Source organism: Carassius gibelio, chromosome A2 (assembly GCF_023724105.1).
Source record: "Carassius gibelio isolate Cgi1373 ecotype wild population from Czech Republic chromosome A2, carGib1.2-hapl.c, whole genome shotgun sequence".
Taxonomy (NCBI): domain Eukaryota; kingdom Metazoa; phylum Chordata; class Actinopteri; order Cypriniformes; family Cyprinidae; genus Carassius; species Carassius gibelio.
In genome coordinates, this window is record NC_068372.1 from 24,626,710 (window position 1) to 24,638,723 (window position 12,014).

The 12,014-nt window shown below is 36.3% G+C and overlaps 1 protein-coding gene across 4 annotated transcripts in view; it reads right to left on the reverse strand.

Annotated features, from left to right (window-relative positions):
* Window positions 1–5,705, reverse strand: part of LOC127934107 (single-stranded DNA-binding protein 3-like) — a 65,048-nt gene extending 59,343 nt beyond the window's left edge. For 2 of the 4 annotated variants that reach the window (XM_052531276.1, XM_052531291.1), the window contains exon 1: window positions 5,475–5,704. In XM_052531276.1, coding sequence (XP_052387236.1) covers window positions 5,475–5,530 — 56 coding nt within the window. In that variant the 5' untranslated portion in view covers window positions 5,531–5,704. Of the gene's footprint in view, window positions 1–5,474 lie in introns of all 4 variants that reach the window. The other 2 variants (XM_052531279.1, XM_052531285.1) reach the window with 2 other exon arrangements.
* Between the last annotated feature and the right edge of the window lie 6,309 nt (window positions 5,706–12,014).

Genomic DNA, 12,014 nt, shown 5'->3' on the forward strand with positions numbered 1-12,014 from the left:
CAAGAAAGCAAAGTAAACGGTCTCTCATTCGTAGGTTGCATTGATACGTAGTGGTGGATGCAAGTCAAACCGTTTAACAGTACCTAATTCTTCTCACCTGAAATTCATGCAATAAACATGTGTTTGACAAAGATTTAAATTTGTTTGTGGTCTATATAGCCTGCATCAAAATGAGGTTTGCAATGATGCGCCCGAAGGTGCGGGTTGAAGACCCAGTCAGTGACGTCACGATATGCTAATTTGTTTAAATTCATACCGACATCATCACAATCACAAAAATTAAAAAAAAAATTTACATTGAAACTTGTAAAAACAGAGACTACTGTTATTACTGTTACTGCAAACCAAAATATTTTTAAGGATGGCCTAATCCGTGAATCACATTCGTCAAGGGCCGTGGAGCAGCTGGCCCATACAGTTAATGATTAACGGATCAACTACGACAGCCTACATCGCACATCCTGCGATGTGACTATCGTGGATTCGTACATCGCGATATCGATGCTTAAATGACACATCGTGCAGCCCTACTAGTTACTACCTAACACTGGTTCTGAAGAAGTAAAAACCACAGTTACATGTCTCTGACTGACATGACCAATTTAGTCAAGTAAACTGTTCACTTCGTAATTTGCTAGTGACTTAGCTCACTACCTGTCTTACAATAAACAAGGGTTTAGGAACACCAAAGGGGTTCGACCTCTGGGCTTGAAGAGAACATCCAGCAGCTGCCATCTGCATAAATATGAGGGAAGCACGAGATGATCTGGATCACACTGTGGATTCCCAGGAGTTGGCTTATAAAAATTTCATGGCAGGGAAGCCCATGTGATCTGGGTGGAGGGGTGTACTGTGTGCTTTGGTACAGGGTACCAGCACCTGGCCCTGATGCATTATTGAACACCGTTCATTCAATTGCACCTTCAAGGAGCACCTTGTGTAGTTGTCAGAAACATTGAGTGCAAGAGCCAAGAACAGGGCCTATGGATTCCTACGGTCCTGTTTGGAAGCCCAAACACTTAGAGACATCACAGAGGGATGGCAACAGGGAACTACAGCTGATGGGACGAGACCATGAGGTGTGGGCAAGAAGAAGTGTCTAGCCTGACTGCAAGACCAGACAATATAAAATAAAAATATTAGGTTTTGACTTACATTGTAATAAAAAAACAATAATAATAACAATAAAAAATTACATTACATTACATGGTTTTCCCACAGAACTGGGCTACTTTTATAATGCTGCTTTATTCTATGGATTGATGGAGTCTGAGTCATGGGTTGACTGAGATGGAACCCTCTGGAAGGAGGTTCTGAGCCCCGGGACACAAATTTGGAGCAATTGGAGCCATTTTCCCCCAGAAAGCCATGCAGCCTGGCCAGACACTTCTTGCCCGCTTCTCATGGTCTCATCCTATCAGCTGTAGTTCCATGTACCCATTCCTTTGTGATGTCTCTAAGTGTTTGGGTTTCCAAACAGGACCTAGTTTTGTGTACCAATTGGGCTGATTTTTTTTTTTTTTTTTAAGTAGACCTGGCAACCCTGGCTGCATTCAATTTTCACTGTTGCCTTTCCATCTATGCAATTTCTCCACTTGTACGTGATCAACTAAGTAAAAATATTAATTTTAAACTAATTCAGCTAGAAAAGCAATGCCTACCTCTGCTCATTTAGCAACATAATTGTTATGTTGTAGATACTGTTCTTGTTTATAGCACAAACAGTGTTAGAAAGGCTACAAACTGAACATGAAACGTGCAAGCAATAGTAATAGTGATTCTTGGCTTATCAGGTAATGCTAAAAAAAAAAAAAAAAAAAAAAACATTCTATTTTATTTTGAAACACACCATTCAAATCCATCTGTCTTTATATGCCAGGCTCTCTCATATCCAAATAACTGAGAGGAGGTGTTAATGTATGCAAACCTGATCAGCAAAATCTAAATGGTGCGCTCTCTCCAGAGGAAGACAAGAAATATAAAGAGCTATATTGTGGAGATGGGGAGGGGGTGGCGGAGACCTTGTCACCCGTTGGGGCCTCTGGAGCCTGCAGCATGCCGTCTTAAAGCTCAGCCTCCTTGTTCAAAAGCCCCAAAAAGAGGACTGCTGGAGGGAATGCTCAGGGGGACAACTCACAAGTCTCTCAGCCCCTTCCCTCCCAGTTTTCTGCAGATCTACAGTCTCCCTTTGGAGAAAGCTCTGCCAATCAGAGGTGCTCAGAAGAGCTAAGTCCAGTGGTGTTGGAATAGTTCAGTATAGGTGGGTTTGTTTTGAGGTGAGTGAGGTAAAAAGAGCTGATGTTACCGTACTGCTGGAACATAAGGTCTTACTGCAAAACAGCCTCACCATGACTCCTTGTAGCACTGTGGGGAGTCTCGTGCGCGCTGGGAACATTAAACACAGGTCAGATTGCTTGGCCTACAATATAAAGCCAGGTGCGAAACACTGTTTTCATAGCACTTTTCCCCTTATTTTCAGAGAAGCAAAAAGCCCATTAAAAGAATAGTTAAAAAAATAGATTTATCTTAGATCAAATACGGCACAGGCTGGATGTCAATAACATCAAGAATCATTGGCTTCATGTCTTGCGATCTGACATTATAATGGGACAAATATGATTTGAGACATACAGAGATTCATGAATTATTCAATTTGAAAAAATTCCTCAGAAAAAGTTATCATATGGATTCAGAAATAAGTGGTTTCCATTAACCGAACTAAAAAAAAATAGAAGAAAAAAAAATAGTAATATAAAACAATATGTTTTAGTTTCTGATCAATTGTACAATAACTTTATTTATTGAAAAAATTTGGCAAGTCCAACAGCATATTAAATTGATCGAAAATGACAGTAAAAACGTATAATGTTACAAAAGTTTCTATTTCAAATCAATTTTGAATTTTCTACTTATTAAAAAAGAAACAATGTAAGATGGTTTCCACAAAAATATTAGCACTTGATACTTGACACCATTGACAATAATCAATGGAATAACAGTATGTATCTTTACTGTACTATGCATTTGTATTTTTGCTGTTGACCATAAGAGACTTTTTTCAAAAACAATCTTACCAACCACAAAGTCTTGAATGTTTTGAACAAACAATTCAAAAACTTAACATTACATAAAAATCAAAAACTAATAAACCCTGGACTATATATATGGACTAGTTTCATGGTGCATTTACAAACTTTCTGAAGCTTCACAGACTAGTCATTATGTCACTGTATGACAGAACAGGGATTGGAATTATTCTAAATGTTTCATTTATTGTGTGTTCCATGTAATAAACAACAGAACAGTTTGAAGGACATGGGGTAAATAAGTATGTTTTGGATGAAACCTCCATTTAGAAGAGTTCGCTCAGGGATGTGACATTTTTCATTAGACATGAACCAAGGCAAGGACAAATAAGATGACAGTTCATGACAGCTCCAAAGGAAAATGTCTAAAATGTATCGCCAGAGATAAACAGGTCCCCACGTTCCGCTCTCGTCACAACACAGCCCACACGGAGTCCTCACATCAAAGAAATCTGCCAAATGTATGCCTTGAGCACACCTGACATCTCGCCCGAGGCTCTCAGATAAAACCATCTTTAAACATGAATGAATCACACATAACCGTCCTACAAAGGCACCGTTAGGAAATCATGTTTTCATCCCTCCTATTAATTATTCACCCTGCACAGACGTACAAGACAAAGGAAAAGGGTGAAAATGACAAGTTCCTAAAAAGTTCTCTTCACAAAAAAAAAAACAAAGTGCCGCAACCTTGCATCAAAGCTGCCAAACTGAGAATCCATCTGCTCTTTTGGCCAGAGATGGTGTACATCCAATGGATCCATTTTTCATAAATCAGTTTTTATAGTGCTTTAATGCCCTTCCACAAGTTGTAATTAAAAATGTAAACTAGATATAAAAACTCCTGACTATTGAGAATACAAACTGAATAACAAATCTGAGATCAGCAGGAATTAGGCTTACTAAGGTGCATCATTCTTTCAAGCCATTGTTGGACATAAAAACGTCATCGGACATTCAGTATAACACAAATGAAAATGAGCGTTATAAAACTGTGGATGTGATTTCAGCTTATTATCTAAAACAGAGCATCTCGTACTTTCCATTTAAGCCCCTTAAAGTGTGTTGTGGGACTCTGATCCTCATCATTTTGAGTGGTCACTATCAACACATCCTGAATTCAGAGGTTTCAAAAGAACAACTGAAGCTGATCACAGGTGCAGCCAATCAGAACAAAGCAACCATTAAAAAATAATTACACAGATTATGAGAACAGCAATGTCTTAAACTAGCTATAAGGACACTTACCAGCAATTACAGTTTAAGACAGTCAAAATAAAAAAGAAGAAGCTTTTAGACAGCCTTACAAACCAATCAAAGTTTTACTCCACAAGTATATGCTGTCATTTGGTATTAGATTTACGTTAGTTGAGATTTACAAATTTTTTTTATTGAGTTCATGCATTTTTTGACCCATGACCTTTCTAGTCCTTCAGAATTGCCAGATAAGGGTTTTAAAAATCATTTCATTGTGATTTCAAGAACAACTTTCCATTCAGAGGCATCAAGCTTTTAAATGAATAATTTAAACAATTAAACTTATTAGTGTACATGTTTTCAACAAGACCTCAACATCCTCTGGCAAGTTTTACTCCCTAAGACCAATATCTGGTTGCTTAAACATGGCAGATCTTAAATATCCCTATAGAAATCTCTATGACTCTGTGTGAAAAATCATACTTTTAATGTCACCTGATGTTTTCAGTGCTTATGGAAACCTTGTTTAAACTACACTGTCCACATACTATGCAACATACTATGCAACTTGCAACTCCTCTTGATTTAGCAAAAAACATAAACAAAGGCTTATGTATTTAAAACAACAAACCTAAAAAATCCACACAAAATTGAGAATTTATAGCAACTTAAAGGGGAACTAAGATCAATGAATAACAGTATCGCGCAAGTCTGGGTGTTTTAAAACACAAACTTAACGTTAAAATCTTCAACTGTCACAAACTCACTTATCAAATCAAATTATTTTTTTTACATTAGTTTGTACAGCTGCTCTAACATGATTACGTGCATCAAAGATGAGATCTTGGGATCTGTATGTCTCATGCACAAGAAGCATCTGAGCATCAACATCACGCATTGATCCAAATCTTCCTCAAAGTCTTCATCTGCATCTACATGGTTGGTACAATCCTTCATGTAACGTCTACTACCTGAATGCAATGACAAAGTTGATCCAAAGCAAGCACAAGCCGCATGCATTAACAAAAACACCTCGAAAGAGATGTGCAGCACATCTAGATGAACACTGCACAGAATCTGCAAAGAAACTACTTAGCAAAGTGTTCGTTAGCCGTCTCGTGCAGTGCAGTGCAGGCATCAGAGAACGTGCAGGTTTTTGCTCTGTATGTGACAATGCACAAATTCACTTACTTCTCTCTGGCTTGACTATCGGATGGAACGACAGCTCCTTTCCCTTTGGCGTACATGGTGGACTCTGTTTGAAGACTTTTAACCTACTCAACACCTGTCAAAGAAAGCGGCCAGGAAAACGGTCTATCTCCATAGCTACCCGCTTAGTGTTTTCCTCCCTTTTCGTACATCTCCAGCATTGGCCACAAATCAGGCACAGCTTCTGCTGGGGGAACTTGAAACTGTCTACTGGTGGATTTTTTTTTTCAATCGCTGTTCCAGGATTATGCTCACCCTCCCCCTGCTGCGGAGAAAAGGGGGGGCTCCTTAAAGGGGAAGGCACGCTCTAGTCGTTGGATTGTTGTACTGTCTAGACTTGTGTAAATCATGTAACAAACTTAACTGAAAAGCAGTGTTAATAGATCTTAATATTTAGACTCTCAGTAAAATTGAAAAGCAATTGTAAAAATGATTCAGCAATAAATATATGTATTTATCAAAAGAAGACAGAGTCCCATCTATGAGTACCATCTCATGTTGAAACAAGTGTGCATATGATTTGTTTTTCAAGGCTCTTTATTTGTAATGTTTGAAGGAGCAAATGTATGAAAAATTTTCCATAATTTTTTATTTTCTTTTATTTATCTTTTTTTTCTCTCTGAAATTCACTGTGACAATTTTAAAGACTACGCGGTATCAAATCTAGAGTTTTAGTCATTCATTTTTATAAGAAATACAGATAAAAATGTAGATTTTTTTTTATTCTTGTACTATACAGATTTATGTCTAGTTAAATGGTTTCTTAAGTTAAAATTTCCCTCACCCCAAAACACTGGTCATGCCATAAATCATAGTTTGTGGTTGTGATGCAACTAAAGCCTGTTGGCTCTTTAAATAAAAGGGAGACACAAGCCCTTTAAATTCTGCATAAAATTCAAATCTAGTTTGTAAATGCAGTTTGTAGAACTTGTGTTTTTTGGGGGTTTTTAGCCTCATGTTGTTAAAATTTTAGAACTTTCTGTTGAGTTTCTGGTGAAAACAACACTTCTATCTATTCTCATTTCAAAGTCTGCGCCCTCCGGATGCCACATTTGTCAGCCATTTATGATTGAGGCTGTATCATTTCATGGAAGTTTTTCTGTCATTTTTACTTTTATAATCCTTGTTGACTTATGACAGATAAATGTGACCTTCATGTTGGCGCAGCCTTTGAAATGAGACACAGCTAATCTCACATCAATATTTGAGTTTAGTGCATCTCAGAATCCGATCAACAATCGATGAATTGAAGTCCCCAGCCTACAGTTACACTCGGATGTATATCACAATATGGAAGAAAAGATCTGCCGCTACTTCTGTTTCATTGTAACTTTAATGTATCCCACCCAAACTTCCTGTTTCAAAAGGAAATATATCAATAAAGGAAAAAAATGTGCTCATCAAGCAAATGCACTGGATATTTAAACCCTCAAAAACCGATCACTTGTGTTTAGATTGTTAAACGTTACCAGACAGAGCTCATTCCCAAGCTTTATCCCACCATTTGGTTCAGTCTAGAATAAACAAATGTAATACTTCATCATAGCAACTATTTTTAGTCATAAAAATGTAAATATTTTTTTTCTTTTCTAATTTCTTATATAAAGTATAAGTCAAAATATTACACTGATTCAATGTCAGGATAAAAAATTATAAAGAAATTAATTCAATTAATGATGCATAGGCTTCATATTGATATTATCTTACTGGCAAAATGAATGAATTTAAATCAACCATTTTCTCCCCTATACACAAGTGTATTTTTATTTATAAATTGATTCTAAGTGTTAAACGCTTATTCAGAATAGAGCAATCTGAGTTGAAAAAGTGACTTTGTGTGTTTTGAAATGCATTTGTCAGGCTCTGATTGACAGCATGTATAGGGTGCATTATGATACTACTGTAGGTCAACAAGGACACCAGTGGAGGCCTATTTAGGAGAGTTAATCATATCATCTCAGTTTACACAAATGAGGTTTACCCAATGTTCCTCCACACTCTCCAGCCTCCTCCTGTGGTTCATGAGGCCTGGCTGAGTCATGTTTATGGCAATAGCTCTGGCAAAATCTTGTAAATACCAATATATGTAAGCCAGGCGACATGTTGGATAATGTACATCTCATCTACCTGTTACCAATGAGTCACTTGCTTCATCTGAAAATAAGCAGAGCCGTGACTGATTGTTAATTGTCTCTTTAAGAGTTAAGAGCAGGATGCCGAAGCCGAGGTGATGTTTTCATGCTGTTTTTGATTGTGGGAAAGGCAGAGCTACTGCGCAGCTGACTACATGTTTGTTAGGGTTTGCCTCTTCCAGAGAGCGGAAAAAAATTCATGTTGATGACTATATTCCACAGGCGTCTCCCGATGAGAGAGAGCTAGAGAGAGAAAGAGGGCAAAGGAGAGAGATGGAGAGTGAAAGAAAGAGAAAAGAAAAGATATAAAGAGAGATGGAGGGCAATGTGAAGATAGAGAGAGCGCAAAAGATGGAGGGCGAGGGAGATGGAGAGAGCGACTTGGCGAGACACTCTGAGAATAGTAAATACCTGTATTCTCCACCTCTGCAGCAGTGACACAACAATCAGACCAAAACATCCAACATTTAAAAAATCTAAATGTTATCCTTTTCTATCCTTGAATGTTTTATATATAAAAAAGCTCAAATGAGCGCCGATGTGAGGATATGTATTTCAGCATGAAATGGGATGTCAAATGGAGTTCTGTTCCTAATCATGCAATGTAATGAAAAGTATAAACAGACACACCCAGTTAAATGGCAATCAGGGGTGCAATTGCATTTCTGACACAACATTGACTGTTGACCGCTGAGAAAGGGTCTCTGCTTATGAATTGCCTGGGGAGTAAAGGCAGATCGTGCAGAAGTGGCTGTGGAAAAATGCTGCGCTGTGAACAAGTGTGGTGAATGGCATCATTGCATGGAAACGCACCAAACCTCAGAAGCTCAGTATTTTATGACCATGGCAAAGTCACTAGGAATGAGATTAAAAAATGCCTGACAGTATTCTATGTTCCTCATTCTTCTATCTTATTTTCTTTAGCATTTCTTGAATGTACCAAGTTTAAGTTTGGCTGGTTAGCATGGGGAGGTGAACTGGTAGATGCTGGAAAATGTATCTTTCTCCATCGATGGCCTTTCAGAAGAAGCCATGTAGCCTATTCTGACCAATAGCACAAATATATGTATTTACCCCAAGCATTACAAAAGTCACTTATGCTCACCAAAGCTGCATTTATTTGATTAAAAACAGGAATATTGTAAAACATTATTATAATTAAAAATAACTGTTTTAATATATTTTTAAAAAAATATATTGATTCCTGTGATGGAAACGCTGAATTTTCAGCAGCCATTATCTCCATCGTTGGGTGTCACATTATACTTCAGAAATCATTCTTAATATGCTGATTTACTGCTCAAGTAACAATATTCTTATCAATGTTGAAAACAGTTGTTTGAACTAATATCTAAAAAGATTCATGGTTCTTTGTTGAACAGAAAGTTAATTTAACAGCATTTATCAGACAAAAATATTTTGTCATTGTCACTTTTGAATAATTGAATGCCTATATGCTGAATACAAATATAAAATAAAAATAAAAACACTTACTGACACCAAACTTTTAAATGGTAGTGTACAAATCATCACAGGTCATGGTAGTTGCAAATTAAAGACTTGGGACCGTGTGAATTTTTATGGCATCATCCGCCAATCAAAAACTCTAGACTATATAGTCACATGGCATTTACAGTTCAGGTGACTGGCTTAGTAATGAGTCCAAAACTAAATGCTCAGCAAAGACTGTCATGCACCAGTGAGCAAATGCCATTGAGATGAATGTGAATGCTAATGGAAAGCTTTCTCCAGGTGTCATAGGGATTTGTTCAGACTCATAAGTAAAGAAGGTAATACACAAACACACAGACTTAATTTCTGTCTCATCACCCAATCCACACAATTCTCCTCCCAGCACAAACATACTTTCTCTCTGTTAAAGTGGAAAAATGACTCAATATGAATCTAATGATCAATGTTAACACCATTTTTGGGAATACGTCATTATGAGTCTGCTTTAATGCACTGTTGCAGTCAATAAACAGGAACATGATTTCCCCCTTTCCCCTGTAAACATCCCTGCCACAAGATACATGGAAGTGAGGTTGGCAGGACATATTACTTCGCAATGTAATCAGCAGCTAAATCCCATAAGTGTTCATTGAGCTAAATGCTAAAACTCCAGGGTGCCTTATATAAGTATTTTTGTAGTATGTAATATTCCTGATGTGAAAAGTTATCAAAGAATCTCATGTAAACGCTAGTTTCCATTCCAACTGGCCGTGTGCATGGAACTTAAAGGCATCTACAAATAGGTAAATATATGCATCATTGCATGACCAGTCAAATGGAGTATGCAAATACTAGTATGCAGCTCTAATCTGGTAAATGCTAAATTTAGTGTAGAAGTTTTCCCTCAGAAACTGCTAGTAAATTTCACAAATCATTTCAAAGAATCTGCATGCCACACATTGATTAAACATGAAATTTTAAAAGTAGAAAGACTGAGATTGTATTTTCTTTTAAAACATACTCCAATAATTTGTTTTATTAACAGCATTAAGGCATAAAGATATTAAGATATCATAAATATTATCATCACAAATTTCTGTATACAGTAGCTACTTAAAAAAATAACGTATAATGCAAAAAACTGTATACAAATAATAGAAGACCAATCACAATGAACATAGTATGTAAATGCCATAATGACATCACTGATGTAGTTACCTTTAGAATGTTATTCTATCAGTGTAAAAGGGAGATTTGCCATATGTAATCTTACATTTCTTTATAAGTATAAAGTTTCCAAAAGTCCCAAAATCGCTACACTTAAAAGTTGAGTTTACCAAATATTAAACAACTTGACATTTACTCACCTTCAATTCGCTCCAAACCTGCATTACTTTCTTTCTTCTGTGATACATAAAAGAATATGAACTATCCCTTTAAGACTTGAGTGCTTAATGTTATGCAGTTCAGGATGAGTTATTCACATAAGTTCACTTAAGGTTAACGATTTAGAACAACCCCCAACTAGAAAGTTTGAGAATTATCAATGCACTGCCTTGGGAGCACTGTAATGAAGAAAATTAAGAATTAAAACTAAATGTACCCTGAAGTTATAATGCTAAGCTGCACAAAGTAGTTTCAGTGCTCTGTGAAATGTGCCTCATTTTTGACATCCGCAGTGTGGGCACAGTAGCCAGATTCTCGTCATGACAGTTGTGCATAATGTGTTTGTGCTTTCCATATTGAATTGGATTGGTCGGGGTAGTCTTCGAGAAAAGGATCTCATTATTAGTGTCAGTGAGATATCTTTCTTGCTCTCGGTTGCGTGTTGTGGGTGTTGGACGAGTAGGAGGGGGGCATGAATGTTTCTGTGTGAGTGTGTGCGTGGCTGAGAAAGAGAGAAAGGGAGAAAGAGAGTTTAAGTGAGTTAGACAAGTAAGCTAACACATTGTGAGCTAGGAATGCAGTATACAGTATATTGACTGTATTGCACTAAATGACGCCAGATACAGTAGCACCGTTCCAAAACCTAGTGCGTTGCCTCACTGCGACCTGCCTACTTAGGTGGCCTCTAAAGCAGCACACTAACCATCTTAGAGCCTCTTGAATGAATTATTTGGAACACTACTTTGATGCTAGCATGTGTTCCTGTGGCTCAGTGGTAGAGCATTGTGTTGGCAGTGCAAAAGCTTGTGGGTTCAATTCCCAGGGAACACACATACTGGTAAAAAAATATATATGTGTATCAGAAATGCACTGTAAGTTGCTTTGGATAAAAGCATGCATGATGCTGAGTTATCAGTGTGATATGCTAGTGAGAATACATAGCACACATTAGCTTAAATAATTCATTGTTTGTCAGATTTAAGCATTTTAAACACTGCTTTCCAATACTGAATAAAGTATATTTTTAAGCAATAACTGAATTGGAAATAGCATATTACTCTTACTATTTCTTACGAATCATAATAAGACATAAAAGAAAAAAAAAAAATCGTAGCTCATTGAACTGCATTATGGGAATAAATTCACAATGTGGATATACCATGTGTCCAAAATAAGATCATAGTAGACATCAGTTTCTCACATTCATGCCATTGCAAACACATATGATTTTCTTTCTTTTATTAATATTTTTAATTAGTCATTTTTTATATATAGTTTTAAGTTATAGATGTATATTTTCCATTGTCCATTGTCCATTTTTTTTAGTGTTGTTTTTTATTGGATTGTATAATTTATTTATATTATTTATTTTTGTTGTTATTGTACAACATCAAGTTAATGTATGTATATATATACATATATATATATTTATACATAAATATATATATATATATATATATATATATATATATATATATATATATATATATATATATATATATATATACATATACATATATATATATATAAATATATAAATATAAATATATAT